The 19,098-nt window shown below is 47.6% G+C and overlaps 1 protein-coding gene across 3 annotated transcripts in view; it reads right to left on the bottom strand.

The window, feature by feature from the left end:
• The window catches only part of LOC138664065 (gastrula zinc finger protein XlCGF53.1-like), a 122,404-nt gene that overhangs the window by 80,904 nt on the left and 22,402 nt on the right, over nucleotides 1-19,098 (bottom strand). For all 3 annotated transcript variants that reach the window (XM_069750485.1, XM_069750484.1, XM_069750486.1), the window contains exons 10-15: nucleotides 10,719-10,769; nucleotides 10,537-10,634; nucleotides 10,248-10,338; nucleotides 9,769-9,819; nucleotides 9,588-9,685; nucleotides 8,903-8,993 (exon numbers count right to left, since the gene is read on the bottom strand). In XM_069750485.1, the coding sequence (XP_069606586.1) occupies nucleotides 8,903-8,993; nucleotides 9,588-9,685; nucleotides 9,769-9,819; nucleotides 10,248-10,338; nucleotides 10,537-10,634; nucleotides 10,719-10,769 (480 nt within the window). The remainder of the gene's footprint in view (nucleotides 1-8,902; nucleotides 8,994-9,587; nucleotides 9,686-9,768; nucleotides 9,820-10,247; nucleotides 10,339-10,536; nucleotides 10,635-10,718; nucleotides 10,770-19,098) is intronic.

Raw genomic sequence — 19,098 nt, 5'->3', positions numbered from 1 at the left:
ACACAGCAGGAACACGGAACTAGGCAGGACACAGCACTGAAACAAAGCGAACACTGAGCAGGGAAAAGATATCAGAATAGGGGAGCCTAGGACATAGGGACACTGACGGCAGACAGTGCACCTACAAAGCAAAGGCGTCTTACCTAGGAAGACGCCGGGAAGAAATACCCGATGGGCGCCGCCATGTTGGGGCGGAGCCACCGGGTCGCGACCTCCCAGAAGGCTCTGCGATGGAGGAGACGCGACCGCGCATGCGCAGTGAGACCGGACGCCGTGAGCCGGTGAAGGAGGAAGCAGAGCGGCGCGGGACAGGATCGCTAGTGCGCCGAGGGATGAGAGAAGCCGGGTAAGTATGTGCGGCGGTCGTAACAGTACCCCCCTCCTTAGTCCCCCTCTTTTTAAGGCTGGAAAGGAATCTTTTCATGATAAGAGGAGCGTTGATGTTCTCTCGAGGCTCCCAGGACCTCTCCTCAGGACCAAATCTCTCCCAATCTATCAAAAAATAAGTCTTACCCCTAACCACCTTTTTAGCAAGAATATCTTTAACATTAAAGATTCCATCAGAAGTACAGAGCTGAGGAGAGGGAGAGGTAGCGGAGTGAAAATGATTAAAGACTGCGGGTTTGAGAAGAGACACATGGAAGGCATTGGGAATGCGCAAAGAGGCAGGTAGCTTCAACTTATAAGAGACATCATTAATGCGACTCAAGATAGGAAAAGGACCAATATAGCGAGGACCCAGTTTGCAAGAGGGAATTTTAAGCTTGATATAGCGAGAGGAGAGCCAAACTTTATCACCCGGAGAATATGGCGGAGCATCCAAACGCTTCTTGTCAGCAAACTTTTACATATTAAGGCTAGCTCTCTCAAGAGCCACTTTGGTCTCATTCCAAATCGGAGAGAATTCCTGGGACAAGAAATCCGCTGCCGGTACCCCCGAGGAAAGAGAAACAGGAAGAGGAATGTTCGGATGTTGACCATAGACTACAAAAAAAGGAGTTTTGGAGGAAGACTCGCTGGGAAGATTGTTATATGAGAATTCGGCCCGGGGGAGAAGAGAGACCCAGTCATCTTGGTGTGCGTTGGAGAAATGTCGCAGATATGTAGTGTGAACTTGATTAACTCGCTCCACTTGTCCGTTGGACTGAGGGTGATAGGCGGAAGAGAAATCCAAGTTAACCTTTAATAGACTGCAGAGAGCTCTCCAAAAACGTGAGGTAAATTGTACTCCACGGTCTGAGACGATATGATGTGGAAAACCATGAAGACGGAAGACTTGGTGTAAAAAGATCTTTGCCAACTCTGGAGCGGAAGGCAGACCAGGCAATGCGATGAAGTGAGACATCTTAGAGAACCGATCTACAACAACCAAGATGACAGAGCAATTCGAGGAACACGGTAGATCAGTGATGAAGTCCATAGCTATATGACTCCAAGGGACGGAAGGCACAGGCAGAGGATGCAGGAGACCGGAAGGAAGCTGCCTAGGGACTTTATTCTTGGCACAAGAAGGACAAGAGGCGATGAAGTTGGTGACGTCTTGTCGGAGAGATGGCCACCAGTAGTGCCGAGAGACAAGAGAAAGTGTCTTCTTGACTCCTACATGTCCTGCAATTTTGGAGGAGTGACCCCAACGTAAAACTCTCTCCTTGTCTTGCTTAGCCACAAGAGTCTTGCCAGGAGGAGTTGAAATCACTCTAAGCGGAGCAAGAGTGACGATCTTCGCAGGATCAATGATTTGAGCCGGAGAATCCTCAATGTCCAGAGGCAGAAAGGATCTCGAAAGAGCATCTGCTTTGACATTCTTATTTCCGGGTCTGAAATGAAGTTCAAATTCAAATCGTCCGAAGAATAAAGACCATCTGGCTTGTCGTGGATTTAGTCTTTGGGCAGAGTGAATATAGGCCAGATTCTTGTGGTCTGTGTAAATGGTGAATGGATGAAGAGACCCCTCAAGAAGATAACGCCATTCTTCCAAGGCTAGCTTGATAGCCAATAGTTCTTTGTCCCCTATAGAGTAGTTACGCTCAGGGGCGGAAAAGGTTTTAGAAAAAAAACCACAGGTCACCAAACGTCCGGACGAAGATTTTTGCAGAAGTACAGCTCCAGCTCCAATAGAGGATGCGTCGACCTCAAGGACAAACGGTCTATTAGCATCAGGACGATGAAGCACAGGGGCCGTGGCGAAACTTTGTTTGAGGGACAGAAAGGACTCTTCAGCCTCAGGGGTCCAAAGACTGGAGTTGACTTCCTTGCGAACTAGGGCAGAGATAGGCTTGGTCAAGGAAGAAAAATGAGGAATAAATTGTCTATAGTAATTGGCAAAGCCAAGAAAACGTTGGATGGCTTTTGTTCCAAGAGGACGAGGCCAATTCAGGACAGCAGAAACCTTCTCTGGATCCATCTCTAAGCCAGATCTTGAGACAATATATCCAAGGAAGGGAAGGGAAGATTGTTCAAAGACGCACTTCTCAATCTTAGCGAACAGATGATTCTCTCTTAGCCTTTGCAGAACACGACGGACATCTCGCCTGTGAGTGGAGAGATCCGGAGAAAAGATGAGAATGTCGTCAAGGTAAACTACGACTGAGGAGTAGAGAAGATCCCGAAATACATCGTTCACAAATTCCTGAAAAACCGCGGGGGCGTTGCAGAGACCAAACGGCATAACCAAGTATTCGTAGTGACCGTCACGAGTATTGAAGGCAGTCTTCCACTCATCGCCTGCACGAATACGAACCAAATTGTATGCGCCACGTAAATCTAATTTGGTAAAAATTTGCGCACCCCGAAGACGGTCGAAGAGTTCCGGAACGAGTGGCAGAGGATATTTGTTCTTCACCGTGATGTTGTTTAGGCCTCGATAATCAATGCAGGGACGGAGAGAACCGTCTTTCTTCTTCACGAAAAAAACCCCTGCTCCGGCCGGAGAAGAAGACTTGCGAATGAATCCCTTAGCAAGATTTTCTTGAATGTACTCAGACATAGCTTGAGTCTCAGCAGGAGAGAGAGGATAGATTCTGCCCCTGGGCGGGTTAGTTCCAGGCACGAGATCTATGGGACAATCATAGGGACGGTGAGGCGGAAGACCCTCAGCCTCCTTCTTGTTGAAGACATCAGAAAAAGAGCTGTAGACACAGGGTAAGGCGGGAAGAGAAGAGAAAGGAGAAGAATTAGAGGAAAACCCCACAGGACGCACCGGCAGCAGACAACGTTCCCGACAAAACTCACCCCAGCGCAAGATATTGCCATTGCGCCAATCTAAAATGGGCTCGTGGTTCCGTAACCAAGGAAGACCTAAGAGCATAGGATGAGACAGGCCAGCTAAAACATAAAATGCAATTCTCTCCTTGTGCAGAGCCCCAACTTGAAGTTCCACCTCAAGTGTTACTTGAGTAATGGTCTCCTGTAAAGGTTTACCATCCACAGATGCAAGAATCACAGGAGCCTCTAAGGTTTTGACTGGAACGGAGAATTTCAAAACCTCTTCCAACCTGATAAAATTCCCTGCTGCGCCCGAATCCAGATACGCATCCAAAGAAATGCCCATGCCCGCAACATGCAAAAGAACGGACAAGGTAAGGGGTTGAGAGGGATCACACACACCTAGGGAGGCCTCTCTTACCTGACCTAGGCGGAGGAGTTTTCCGGACGTTCAGGGCATGAGCGCAATAAATGAGCAGCACTCCCGCAGTAAAAACATAACCCCTGAGTGCGCCTCTCTTTACGACGTTGTTCGGACATCTTAAGACGGTCCACCTGCATAGGTTCCGGTGCGGACGCCTGAGAAGAAATTCTAGGCTGTGGGCTGAGTGGCTTTCGGGTGGCAGGAGATGGACGAAGAGATCTCCGCTCGCGGGTGCGTTCTTGGAACCGAAGGTCAATACGGGTAGCTAAGGAAATTAATTCCTCCAAAACTGTAGGGGTGTCCCGACCAGCTAACTCATCTTTTATGCGCCCAGAGAGACCCTGCCAGAAAGCACCCACCAACGCCTCATTGTTCCAGCCCAAATCAGAGGAGAGGGTGCGGAACTGAATAGCGTACTGGCCTACGGATAGCGATCCCTGATGGAGAGAAAATAGAGCTTCAGTAGTAGAGGCCAGACGTCTAGGTTCGTCAAAGACAAGACGGAAAGTCTCCAAAAATTCAGACAACCGGGAGACTAGAAGATCGTCTCGCTCCCAGAGTGGATTAACCCATGCCAAGGCGTCACCCTCCAGATGGGAAATCAAAAAAGCAACCTTGGACCGATCCGTTGGGTAATGCTGGGGCAGAAGCTCAAAGTGAAGACGGCATTGGTTTAAAAATCCACGGCAGGATTTAGGATCCCCATTGTACCGAGGCGGTTTAGCCAAGCGGGGTGGAGGGTGGGAAGCAGGAGCAGATGTAGAAGTGGCTGTCTGGATAGAAAGCAGCCGATCGTCTATTGAAGACAAATAACTAAGAATATGGGCCTGGGTGTCACGCTGCTGAGCTAACTCTTGCTGTATGCCAACGAGTAGAGCAGCGTTGCCAGGATCAGAGGGCAGGAGCGAAGACAAGCGAGAATCCATAGATTTCAAAAAGGACATTATACGGGACTGATTCTCCCGCAAAAAGAGCAGCTCTTTTTGCGCAGCAGAGGCCCCAGCGGGGTCCATGGCCTTTGCTTACTGTAGGGATTCGGACAGAAATCCGAGAGTGGACCCTCTGGGTCGTGACTCTAGAGCCCCCGGGGTCGAGCGGACCAGATGGAAACACCCCCTATACAGGGAGCGTTAGGAGCAGGACCTCGGGGGAATGGAGACACAACAGCTAGAGCCAAAGGGACGACCCAAGATAGATGGAGACTACAGAGCTATTAGAGTGGCGGGGCATAAAAGGAAAACAGGACTTAACTGAAGATGACAGGAACACAGACGATGTAGAACACGGCAGGACCACAGGACTTGGTAGGAGACGGCAGGAACACGGAGCTGGGTAGGACACACAGCAGGAAGACGGAACTTGGCGGGAGACAGCAGGAACACGAAACTCGGCAGGGCACAGCAGGTACACGGAACTTGGCAGGACACAGCAGGAACACGGAACTTGGCAGGACACAGCAGGAACACGGAACTTTGGCAGGACACAACAGGAACACGGAACTAGGCAGGACACAGCAGGAACACGGAACTTGGCAGGACACAGCAGGAACACGGAACTAGGCAGGACACAGCACTGAAACAAAGCGAACACTGAGCAGGGAAAAGATATCAGAATAGGGGAGCCTAGGACATAGGGACACTGACGGCAGACAGTGCACCTACAAAGCAAAGGCGTCTTACCTAGGAAGACGCCGGGAAGAAATACCCGATGGGTGCCGCCATGTTGGGGCGGAGCCACCGGGTCGCGACCTCCCAGAAGGCTCTGCGATGGAGGAGACGCGACAGCGCATGCGCAGTGAGACCGGACGCCGTGAGCCGGCGAAGGAGGAAGCAGAGCGGCGCGGGACAGGATCGCTAGTGCGCCGAGGGATGAGAGAAGCCGGGTAAGTATGTGCGGCGGTCGTAACAGAGAAGACAGCGTTTTCTACACCAGATGGATGCTTCCAGTATGTCCAGATGCCGTTTGGCCTACAGGGAGCTCCGGCGACCTTCCAGAGGGCTATGGATAGAGTCCTTGCACGCCATAAACCATACGCTGCTGCGTACCTGGATGATACAGTCATCTTTAGCCTGGACTGGGAGAGTCATCTGAAAAAAGTCCAAGCGGTGTTTGATGCTCAAAGAGAGGCAGGGTTTACAATAAACCCGAAGAAGTGTGCCTTGGCTAAGGAGGAAGCTAAGTACCTAGGCTATATAGTGGGTCGTGGAGAAATAAAACCCCAAATCAGTAAAGTGGAGGCAATTCAAGCATGGCCAAAGCCACTCTCCAAAAAGCAAGTCAAAGCCTTTCTGGGGATCGTGGGATATTACAGGAGGTTCATTCCAAACTTCGCCACGGTGGCTGCGCCTCTGACTGATCTGCTAAAGGGGACGAAATCAGTAATGGTTAAATGGTCCGAAGAGACAGAGTCAGCCTTCCAAGAAATGAAAGAGGCTCTGTGTACGCAACCCGTTCTGATGGCCCCAAATTTTAAGAAAGAGTTTATTCTTCAAACAGATGCCTCAGATGTTGGGGTAGGAGCAGTCCTGTCCCAAGAGCTACATGGGGAGGAGCATCCTGTTCTATATCTGAGTAGGAAACTGTCCTCGTCTGAAAAAAATTACTTAGTCGTAGAGAAGGAGTGTTTGGCCATAAAGTGGGCGGTGGACACCTTACGGTACTATCTCCTGGGACGTAAATTTAGACTGATATCCGACCATGCCCCACTTAGGTGGATGAAGGAAACAAAGGGTAGAAATGCTAGGGTCACCCGTTGGTTCTTAGCCCTGCAGGACTTCAATTTCCATGTGGAACATAGGGCCGGGAAGCTGCACGGTAATGCTGATGCCCTATCAAAAATCCCTTGCCTAGTGGTAGAAAGTGCCAAGCCCCATGGCTTTAGGCAGAGGGGGGAGGTATGTAGCATGGCTAAAGGTTGTGTAGTCGACGGGAGATATGTGTCACATAGGTGGCTTGTCGCTGTAACATAACCCTGCCTATCTATGTGTGTTGCAGGACCTGTGGTGATGTCATAACCACATGTCTAATCATGTGATGGGTTCCTGGGTGTGGTTAGTCCTATAAAAGAAGGGCTAATGTTTAACACAGCAGATATGTGTGGAGGTGGAACCCTCCTAAGTGTGTTAAGGCTCCAGGACTGAGCCTGAAGGACTGGACACTTGTTTTCTTCCCTGAGCCAGAGGCTATTTGTTTTCTGTTGTTTTTACCAAATGGTTTATGATGTAATAAACCTTTGTGAACTTTTAAAGGAAAGTGCCTCCTGAATGTCAGCCGTCGCACCTGAGTGAGTGAAATCCCTACAACTTGTACAATTTAGATCCCCCAAAAAAATCACATTGTATGATTTTTAAATAAGTAATTTGCATTGTAATGCTTGAAATAAAAACAATAGAAAAACAGAACTTAATATTTGGTAAAGAAACCCTTGTTTGCAATTACGGAGGTCAGATGTTTCCTGTAGTTCTTGACCAAGTAAACACACACTGCAAAAGAGATTTTGGCCCACTCCTCCAGTTAGATCTTCTCCAGATCTTTCAAGTTTTTTCTGTCACAGGGCAGCATTGAGTTTCAGCTCCCAACAAAGATTTTCTATTGGGTTCAGGTCTTGAGACTGGCTAGGCCCCTCCAGGACCTTAAAATGCTTCTTACACAGCCAATCCACAGTTACCCTGGATGTGTCTTTTGGGTCATTGTCATACTTGAAGACCCAGCCAAGATCCATCTGCAATGCTCTTACTGAGGGGCGGAGGTTGTGGCCAAAATCTTGCAATACATGACCCCATTTATCCTCCCTTCAATATGGTGCAGTCGTACTGCCATCTTAGCAGAAAAGCACCCCCAAAGTATGATGTTTCCCCCACCGTGCTTAACGGTTGGGACAGTGTTCTTGGGGTTGTACTCATTCTTCTTCCTCCAAACATGGCGTGTGGAGTTGATACCAAAATGTTCTATTTTGGTCTTATCTGACCTTCTCTACCATGCCTTCTCTGGATCATCCAGATGGTCACTGGCGAATTTCAAATGGGCCTGGACATGAGCTGGCTGAGTAGGGGGACCTTGCATGCCCTCCAGGATTTTAATCCATGACAGCATAGTGTGTTACGGTAATGTTTGAGGCTGTGCCCCAGCTTTCTTCAGGTCATTGACCAGGTCCTTCCATGTAGTTCTGCAGCCCCGAGGAAGATTCACAGTCATCTTGTGTTTCTTCCTTTGTCTAATAATTGTGCCAACAGTTGTTGCCTACTCACCAATTTGCTTGCCTATTGTCCTGTAGCTTAGCCCAGCCTTGTGCATGACTACAATTTTTTCCCTGGTGTCCTTAGACATGTTTCTGGTGTTGGTCATGGTGAAGAGATTGGAGTGTTATTGGTTGAGTGCGTAGACAAGTGTTTTTTATACAGTTAATGAGTTCAAACAGATGCAATTAATATGATAAAAATTACAGACATTTCCATCCTTTGAAGGTGAGAAAACTTGCAAAATTGGCAGTGTAAGGCTAGGTTCACATTGCGTTAGTGCAATCCGTTTAGCGCATACACTAACGGAATGCGCTAACGCAATGTCCAAAAAGGGATTGCGTTTAGCGATCCCGCTAGCGCAGATGCCCGATCTGCGCTAGCGAGAACGGACCCAAAAACGCTGCAAGCAGCGTTCGAGATCCGTCAGAAACTAACAGGACATCGCTACCGCATTCCAAAAATGGCATACGTTAGCAATGCGTTAGTTACATTGCAGTCAATGGGTGCGCTAACGGACCCATTACATTGCGTTAGTGGCGCTATGTAACGGATTCCGTTAGCGTACTGCCACTAACGCAATGTGAACCTAGCCTAACAAATATTTATTTTCCCCACTCTATAGTCACCTTATTGATTCCCTGACATTTTACTTTCAATGCTACTCAGGTGTCCTGCTAATGCTTCCAATTCTGACCAAGCGTGTGCGTGCTTCTCCCAGTCAATGACAGTAGCAGAAACCAATGCATTAGTGATGTGACCAGTGACTATCTTCTGCAATCACATGTCTGTACATCCAGAAAACAATGTACGGAGACCAGCTTTCAACTTCTATTCTAAAAAGTGTCAATTCAACTTTGGGCACGGAGATTTTTTCCCTAGCATTGCATGAATTAAAAAAAAAAAAAGAATTTAAAAAAAAAAAGTGTAACAGCGCTGTGTAATATACAGTACCTTTAAAAATTCAACACATAATTGTAGCGGTAAATGAATGAGTAAAACAAGTGAGTATACTGTGCATTTAGTGATTACTCCTCACCTGTGCGGTTATCTGTAGGAATCTCCTCTTTATACCACTCATCACCCCTCACATATGTCTCTGTAGTAATAATATGGGGCAGATCTTTACCCTGAAACAAATATTGTAAAAGTCACAGACAGATGGAGAAGTCACATCTATGATCAGCTCTAATCCTGCCAACTCCACCGTTCTCATTACACAAGTATAAAACATATAATCCAAAAAAAGAGAAAAAAAATCCAGCTTCCAAAAACTTACAAATTTAATCGGGATAAAAGGCAAAGTCCAGTTCAATCCAATAAATTACATAGTGAAGAGTAGCAAGCTACGCGTTTCGAACAATGGTATGTTCTTTCTCAAAAGAGCTTTTGAGAAAGAACATACCATTGTTCGAAACGCGTAGCTTGCTACTCTTCACTATGTAATTTATTGGATTGGACTGGACTTTGCCTTTTATCCCGAATAAATTTGTAAGTTTTTGGAAGCTGGATTTTTTTCTCTTTTTTTGGATTGCTTGCTCACGTGATGACTACACGTTATCCGTGCTTCCCCACAACACATGCCGACAGGTGAGCTGGTATATATATATATTTTTTTCTGCTAAAACATATAATACTGGTGGACAAAACAAGACTGAGCACAAGACCTTCACAGCCTTCTACACATAAAAGGGAAGATCTCATGACACCACCACTCCATCTACCTGATGATCCTGAGAAACATTAGGACTTTCAGGTTTACAGTCGCGTGGACGAATAGGACGGAGATATCTTTTTGGTTTTGTCCTCTTACTGTATAAAACTAGAGGAAACACATACAGGGACTGAATTCATTCTTTACAACCAGATAATTATAGGCCGTGTGTATTTAGTCCTTTCTATTACCTGGTGATGTGAGCGGCCGGGGAAGTTCACTCATAATGTTCTTGTACTGAACTATAAACCAAAGAGACAAAGTATGACAAACAAGGTACCATCTATGTATACTGAGGTATAAGACAAAAAGTACATTAAAAACACTTAAAAATAGGCCAATGACTATCTAAAATATAAACCAGATAAGCCCACAACAGGGTAAAAGTCTGTCCTATCTGATGACATAATGAACAGGATATCAATGGCAAACACAGCAACCTTAACATATGCACCTGGACACTAATATGCTGAATGCTGGATCTATGCAGATGTCTAAAAAGAAAAATCAAAGCCCTATTATGGAGATTGAGCAAGAAATACAAAGCAATACAAATATAGAAATAACAGCAAGGACTAATACATTCAGATAAACATTACACATGACACACTGCCAGCGCAAACAAAATGGTGCTGTGTAACTATACTCTACATTTATATTTACTACTCACCTGTGCGGTCAAATGTAGGAATCTCCTCTATACGTCGCTCATCACCTCTCATGTATATTTCTGTAGTATTAAGATGGGTCAGACTGTTACCCTGAAAGAAATATTGTAAAAGTCACAGACAGATGGAGAAGTCACATTTATGATCAGCTCTAATCCTGTCATCTCCACCGTTCTCATTACACAAGTATAAAACATATAATACTGGTGGATAAAAGAAGACTGAACACAAGACCTTCACAGACGTCTACACATCATAGGGGAGAACTCATGACACCTTCTCTCCATCTACCTGATGATCCTGAGGAACATTGGGATCTTCTTGTTTACAGTCCTGTGGAAGAAGAAGATGGGGACATCTCTCTGGTGTTGTCCACTTACTGGATAGAACTGGAGGAAGCACAAACAGCGACTGAATTCATTCTTTACATACAGATAATTATAGGCTGTGTGTATTTAGTCCTTGTCTATTACCTGGTGATGTGAGGGGCCGGGGAAGCTCAATCATGATGTCCTTGTACAGAACTATAAAACAAAGAAAATAACAAGTATGCCAAACAAGGGACCACCTATGTTTATTGAGGTATAAGCCAAAAAGTACATTAAAAACACTTAAAAATAGACCAATGACTACCTAAGATATAAACCAGACAAGCCCACAATAGGGTTAAAGTCTGTCCTATTTGATGAGATAATGAACAGAATATCAATGGTAAACACAGCAACCTTAATATATGCACCTGGACACTGATATGTTGAACGCTGGATCTATGCAGATGTCTAAAAATAAAAATCAAAGCCCTTTTATGGAGACTGAGCATGTAATACAAAGCAATACATATAAAGAAAGGGGGATTTTTGTGTACTCACCGCAAAACAATTTTCTCCAAGCCACTCATTGGGGGACACAGGACCATGGGTGTATGCTGCTGATAATGGGAGGTTGACACTAAGTGAATATAACAAAATTAGCTCCTCCTCTACAGTATACACCTACCATTGGCTCTAGCCAAACCAGTTCAGTGACAAAGCAGGAGATCAAAACCATCAAATACGGGTACAGTATTTCAAACCAAAGAACAAACATAGCCATCAGGCCAACAGGGTGGGTACTGTGTCCTGGCCCAATGAGTGACTAAGAGAAAAGGATTTTACGGTGAGTACACAAAAATCCCTGTTTCTCCTTGGCCTCATTGGGGGATGATCTGTGTTCCCAGGCTCGCATTTGCTGAGGCCTGAGTGTGAATGTTGTAGTACTTCAAGAAGGTGTGCAAACTGGACCAAGTCGCAGCCCTGCAACCTGTTCCACCGACACCTGAAGCCAAATGGCCCAGGAAGCACCCACTGAACGAGTGGAGTGTGCCTTAATCCCCACTGGGATAGCCTTGCTTCTGACATGGTAAGACTCCTGAATAGCCGAGCGTATCCACCTGGCCATTGTGGACTTGGAAGCGGCTAGTTCCTTCCTGTGACCCACAGGAAGAGTGAATAAGGCTTCCGTCTTGCGGAAGGACAACACCCGGAAGATGTGTCTTCTGAGAGCTCTCACGAGCTAGAGGGTCAAAACGGCATATTGGTGGTGGAGAAAACGAAGGCAGAACAATGTCCTCGTTAAGTGGAAAGGAAGGGACCATCTTGGCTAAAAAGGACAGGGATGGTTGGAGAACCACCTTGTTCTGGTGAAAAAAGAGAAAAGCTCGACAGGAAAGAGTGGCCAGCTCCGATACCCGCCTGATCGAAGTCACCGCAACCAGGAAGGCGACCCTTCCAGGAAAGGTGAGTCAAAGAGACGTCCTGCAGCTACTCAGACGGAGCCTCCTGCAGAACACCCAGGACCAAGTTAAGGCCCCAGGCGTCCAATGGCCCTCTGTAGGGGGATACCCTGGATCCCCTGAATGAAGTCTTCACTTGCAGCTTAGAAGCAATCCGGCATTGAAACAAAACTGATACGGCAGGGATCTGTCTTTTGAGGAGACTAAGCGCTAGGCCTGAGTCCAGCCCAGTCTGAAGGAACTTTAAAATTGTCAGAATGGAGAAGGTAAGAGGAGAACGACGGCGTTCCCTGCACCATGCGAAAAAAAGCTGTCCAGGTGTGGCGATAAATACGCAGGTTTCCAAGCGCTAAACATAGTGGAAAACACTTCCCGGGAGAACTCAACTTGGGTTAGGACCCAGGATTCAATGGCCAGGCACTTAAGCACAGGGCCCCTGAGTCCTGGTGGTAAAACGGGCCCTGGGAGAGCAAATCTGGTAGATCCAGTATCCGCCAGGGAGCATTGATGACGAGCTAAACATACCACGCCCGGTGAGGCCAGTCCAGAGCTACAAGGATCACCGGAATCCCTTCCGCCTTGATATTCCTGATGACCCTCGGAAATAACTGCAAAATCTGTTGGAATACCTCCAGATTAAGTGACTACTCTCTCAAGGCCAGACCCTGATGGCTAAGGAAGTCCGCTGCCCTTTATTTCACGCCCGAGATGTGAACAGCTGAGATAATATACACCACAGCCGTGGCGTTGTCTGACTGTATTCGGATGGGACGACCCACCAGGAGGTTATGGAACCGCCGCGGGAACAACCGAATCGTCCAGATCTCCAAGACATTGATCGGAAGAGGCGACTCCCGAGAAGACCAGCGCACCTGGGCTGTGTGATGCCGAAAGACAGCCCCCTCAAGAGGGCGGACGTTGGTGGTGAACACCAGCTATTGTACTGGAAGAGAAGATTTTCCCCTGGGTGAGGGAAGACTGTAAAGTCCACCACCTGAGCGCTTGCTTGACCTGCGGAGACAAGCGACATAGATGGTCGAGAGAGAATGGATTCCTGTCCCAGGCCGATAGTGAGAAAAATGGGCTACAAAGTGCGCAGGCCCCCTGTTGAAGGGCTATGACCTTGTGTCGATGGAAAATTACCAACCCTCGGGAGGCGTGCAGGGTCCTACCAAAAAGAAAATCTGCTGAGTCGGGACTGGGAAAGATTTATTTAACCCCTAGAAACGTCTCGATTTCTGGAACCAGAATGATGACCCCGTCTTGGCGTAACAAAGTGATGGCTGGATAGAAAGGGGAAGATCTGTGCTGGAGGGCGGGAAACTCTATCTTGTATCCAGAAGACACCGGGTCTCTGACAATTCATTGTGAATGACGGAGAGTCAGATATGTCTAAGTAGGAGTAGACATCCACCTATCTTCTGGAGTCGACCGGATAAGACAGTGAGTCATTGGGCCGAAAATCTGTGAAATTTGTGTTCCTTAGATCTAATTTGCATGGATTGGCCCTTCCATGATTGGTTGATTTTAAGCGAGACCTGGGTACTCCTGTCCCCACGAGGGGAACGCCCCGAGCTGGCAGAGGTGGTCGCCTTGGCACAGCCAGAATTGCTACAAAAGGACCAGAAACGTGTCTGTTGACGATGAAATGGACGCCTAGTTTTTGCTGGGGAGGGAATTTACTGTTATCCTCCTGGGGAGTCATACATAAGCTGATCCAGCTTCTTGCCGAATAAACACCCTCCCTGGTAGGGCAGAGATGTCAAGGACATTTTTGGACGCAGAATCCGCACGCCATTACCTGAGCCACAGTGTCTATCGGATGGTGATGGCATTTGCGGCTGTAAGCGCAGCACAGTTAGCTGTGTCTAGGGAAGCGTGCAACAAATATTCCCTGGCCAAGGAGATGTGATTGGCTAGTTCTGCTGCTTCCAGAGAAAGGTCACTGTCCTATATGGTCCTGCTCAGGGTATTAGCCTAGGAGACCAAAGCTTTAGATACTCACACCATAGCAAAGAGGGAGAGAGTGCCAAGCCCGAAACCTCAAAAGAAAGGAACGGGCCAGGTTCTCTGTCAGTCCGTGGGGTCTTTAATTGAGGAACCATCTGGTAAGGACAGAAGGGGTTTCGAGGCCAAGCGGGAGCCAAGCGGATCTGACTTGCAAAGCGTTTGTCCGATCGCTCTCTGTGCCGGCAAAATATATCCTAGCCTTCCATCTACCCACTCTGAGGTCAGATGAGGAGAGAAGGACCGTCCGTCTTCCTGCCATCGCAACTGTTCATCAGGGGCGATGGGGAGGGGACCGCATGGATACGGTAAATGGCCTGGACATCCAAGGGCTAACTGTCCGAGGATGGGTCAGGCTGTTGGTCTCGTGCAGGGAAAAAGGGCGGTATGAGTGTGATTGCAGAGGGAGTATGTTGAAGCGACACTCCACATTTCCGAACGGTACCCTGATGGAATCTGTCGCCCTGGAATATCACAACATACCCATAACAAAAAAACTATGCAGGAAGGGGTACGTGGAGGCGACACTCCGTGCTCCCGCCTGTTGTATGCTTGGGAAGAGCAAAGCCCTTAAGGAGTCCGTCGCTCCTCTATAATGTGAGGTGAAGGAATCTTCTGAGACAGGCTGGCGAAGGCCCACGGATAGAGGAGGGGCTAGATCTCTTTGCCAGTGACATCAAAGACTGCGACAGCGACGAAGTCCACTCAGGAAGGCTAGGTAACCTTGGTTCGATAGCGGCGGAGAGACATAATGCACCGCAGTATGCCCCCTGACTTCATATAATATTAACATCCTCCAATAGGGAGTGTAAAGGAAATGCAGGGAAGGGCCAATGTGAGCTGATGTCTGCTGCAGGGTCAGGGCTCTTGCCGAGGTCTGCTGCCAGTGAGTGCTGTGAATCCGTGGAGTCCCCATTAAAAAATGCCGTGGGATCTGCTTGGCACCGTGTCTTGAAAAGAGCCGACTGGGTGTATTAAGATGGCCCCCGGGAGTTGCATATGCAGAAATCTCGCAGACAGCGAGAAGCGCCAGTTCGGGAGACAGGGCTATGGGCGCGACGTCATCTGGCGGGTGGAGCCTCAGGATTGCTTAGTGAATAGACCCAAGCCAGGGCCTAAATTTCTGTGGTCAACAGGAGTGTTACCCGTCAGGAGGAGGGGAACGCCACGGGGGAGCGCTGAGAATCCTGTGGAGATCCCAGTGCTGGTGAGGATATCACATGGGAGACGTCCTCACATCCTGATCCCATCAGGTCACACCAGTTGCAGTCATCTGCCGGTGACCAAACATTTCTGCACTCATCCCCCTGGAGAGTCTCTGCTGCAGGAGCCCACCGCCGTCCTGGATTCCCTACCTGCGATGCGCGTCCTGGCATGAGGCCGCCACTGTAACTGTGGCTTCAGCGTTGATGGTGTCCCACAGAGAACTGAAGGATGAAGCGCATAGTTCAGACTGCTTCATATGCAGTTCAGCTGCTGCAATACTACATCCTTGCTGTGGACATTGCAGGGAACGCTCCATTCACCATCCCATTGACCGCGAAGTGGAGAGGGACTGTCCGCCTCCTTCCGTCACTGCTGTTTGTCAGTGGTGATGCAGTGGGGGCCGAACGGATGCCATAAATGCCTCAGGACATCCTTGGGGTTAACTCCCCTAGGATGGAGCAGGGTTGCTGGTCCGGGTGAAATTAGGCCTGGCGCAGAAGGGAGCACGTGGAGGCAACACTCCATCTTCCTGTCTGCTGTTGGTTTGGGAAGATCGTTGCCTTGAAGGGACCAGTCGCCCCTAAAGAGATCTCAGGCATACCCTTTAACAGTGCAGGAGGGGGTACGTGGAGGCAACACTGAGGAAGCGGTAACAATTGCACGCGAAACGAGCGTTGGGGTACGTGACCAGGATCCAGACGGGACCTTCTGGCACACATGGGTAATTGATTTTCTTATTTAATTTCACATGCTGCCCTTTTTTTACAAGCGATATATGGCGACCTTAACCCCTTTCTGACATCGGACGTACTATCCCGTCGAGGTGGGGTGGGCCCCTATGACCACCGACGGGATAGTACGTCCAGCGCGATCGGCGGCGCTCACGGGGGGAGCGCGGCCGATCGCGGCCGGGTGTCAGCTGCCTATCGCAGCTGACATCCGGCACTATGTGCCAGGAGCGGTCACGGACCGCTCCCGACACATTAACCCCCAGCACACCGCGATCAAACATGATCGCGATGTGCCGGCGGTGCAGGGAAGCATCGCGCAGGGAGGGGGCTCCCTGCGGGCTTCCCTGAGCTCCCCGCAGCAACGCGATGTGATCGCGTTGCTGCGAGGGTCTGCATACCTCCCTCCCTGCTCCAGGTCCGGATCCAAGATGGCCGCGGCATCCGGGTCCTGCAGGGAGGGAGGTGACTTCACAGAGCCTGCTCAGAGCAGGCACTGTGAAGTCTGCAGCACTGTAAGTCAGATCGGTGATCTGACAGAGTGCTGTGCAAACTGTCAGATCACCGATCTGTGATGTCCCCACCTGGAACAAAGTAAAAAAGTTTAAAAATTTTTTTTCCAAAAGTGTAAAAAAAAAAAAAAAAAAAAATATTCCTAAATAATGAAAAAAAAAAATATTATTCCCATAAATACATTTCTTTATCTAAATAATAAAAAAACAACAATAAAAGTACACATATTTAGTATCGCCGCGTCCGTAATGGCCCGACCTATAAAACTGGCCCACTAGTTAACCCCTTCAGTAAACACCGTAAGAAAAAAAAAAATCGAGGCAAAAAACAACGCTATATTATCATACTGCCGAACAAAAAGTGGAATAACACGCGATAAAAAAGACAGATATACATAACCATGATACCGCTGAAAACGTAATCTTGTCCCGCAAAAAACGAGCTGCCATACAGCATGATCACCAAAAAAATAAAAAAGTTATAGTCCTCAGAATAAAGCGATGCCAAAATAATTATTTTTTCTATAAAATAGTTTTTATCGTATAAAAGCGCCAAAACATAAAAAAATGATATAAATGAGGTGTCACTGTAATCGTACTGACCCGAAGAATAAAACTGATTTATCAATTTTACCAAACGCGGAACGGTATAAACGCCTCCCCCAAAAGAAATTCATGAATAGCTGGTTTTTGGTCACTCTGCCTCACAAAAATCGGAATAAAAAGCGATCAAAAAATGTCACGTGCCCGAAAATGTTACCAATAAAAACGTCAACTCGTCCCGCAAAAAAAAACACCTCACATGACTCTGTGGACCAAAATATGGAAAAATTATAGCTCTCAAAATGTGGTAACGCAAAAAATATGTTTTGCAATAAAAAGCGTCTTTCAGTGTGTGACGGCTGCCAATCATAAAAATCCGCTAAAAAACCCACTATAAAAGTAAATCAAAGCCCCCTTCATCACCCCCTTAGTTAGGGAAAAATTAAAAAAAATGTATTTATTTCCATTTTCCCATTAGGGCTAGGGTTAGGGTTAGGGCTAGGGTTAGGGCTAGGCTTAGGGCTAGGGTTAGGGCTAGGGTTAGGGCTGGGGTTAGGGCTAGGGTTAGGGTTAGGGCTAGGGTAAGGGCTAGGGTTAGGGCTAGGGTTAGGGCTAGGGTTAGGGTTAGGGCTAGGGTTAGGGATAGGGCTAGGGTTAGGGCTACAGTTTGGGTTGGGGCTAAAGTTAGGGTTAGGGTTGGGGCTAAAGTTACAGTTAGGGTTTAGATTACATTTACAGTTGGGAATAGGGTTGGGATTAGGGTTAGGGGTGTGTCAGGGTTAGAGGTGTGGTTAGGGTTACTGTTGGGATTAGGGTTAGGGGTGTGTTTGGATTAGGGTTTCAGTTATAATTGGGGGGTTTCCACTGTTTAGGCACATCAGGGGATCTCCAAACGCGACATGGCGTCCGATCTCAATTCCAGCCAATTCTGCGTTGAAAAAGTAAAACAGTGCTTCTTCCCTTCCGAGCTCTCCCGTGTGCCCAAACAGGGGTTTACCCCAACATATGGGGTATCAGCGTACTCAGGACAAATAGGACAACAACTTTTGGGGTCCAATTTCTCCTGTTACCCTTGGGAAAATACAAAACTGGGGGCTAAAAAATTATTTTTGTGGGGAAAAAAAAGATTTTTTATTTTCACGGCTCTGCGTTATAAACTATAGTGAAACACTTGGGGGTTCAAAGCTCTCACAACACATCTAGATGAGTTCCTTTGGGGGTCTAGTTTCCAAAATGGTGTCACTTGTGGGGGGTTTCTACTGTTTAGGTACATTAGGGGCTCTGCAAATGCAATGTGACACCTGCAGACCATTCCATCTAAGTCTGCATTCCAAATGGAGCTCCTTCCCTTCCGAGCCCTCCCATGCGGCCAAACTGTGGTTCCCCCCCACATATGGGGTATCAGTGCACTCAGGGCAAATTGGACAACAAATTTTGGGGTCCTATTTCTCCTGTTACCCTCGGGAAAATACAAAACTGGGGGCTAAAAAATAATTTTTGTGGGAAAAAATTTTTGTTTTATTTTTACGGCTCTCCATGATAAACTTCTGTGAAGCTCTTGGTGGGTCAAAGCGCTCACCACACATCTAGATAAGTTCCTTAGGGGGTCTACTTTCCAAAATGGTGTCACTTGTGGGGGGTTTCTACTGTTTAGGTACATTAGGGGCTCTGCAAACGCAATGTGACACCTGCAGACCATTCCATCTAAGTCTGCATTCAAATGGCACTCCTTCCCTTCCGAGCTGTTATGACCTGGTGGTTAGGACAAGAATGGACCTGATGGTCAAGAGCACCCGGCAAGACCTGATAGCTACAAAAATACAGGACAAGCTCTGGGAAGTGGAAACTCTGCTGACCGCAATCCCTAATCCTACCACACACACTAGAAATAGCCGCGGATTGCTCCTAACGCTCCCTATGCAACTCGCACAGCCTAAGAAACTAGCTAGCCCTAAAGATAGGAAAATAAAGCCTACCTTGCCTCAGAGAAATTCCCCAAAGGAAAAGGCAGCCCCCACATATATTGACTGTGAGTAAGATGAAATCACAAACACAGAAATAAAATAGATATAGCAAAGTGAGGCCC

The sequence above is a fragment of the Ranitomeya imitator genome, chromosome 2 (assembly GCF_032444005.1).
Source record: "Ranitomeya imitator isolate aRanImi1 chromosome 2, aRanImi1.pri, whole genome shotgun sequence".
Taxonomy (NCBI): Eukaryota; Metazoa; Chordata; class Amphibia; order Anura; family Dendrobatidae; genus Ranitomeya; species Ranitomeya imitator.
This window is presented reverse-complemented; position numbering and strand designations above follow the sequence as displayed.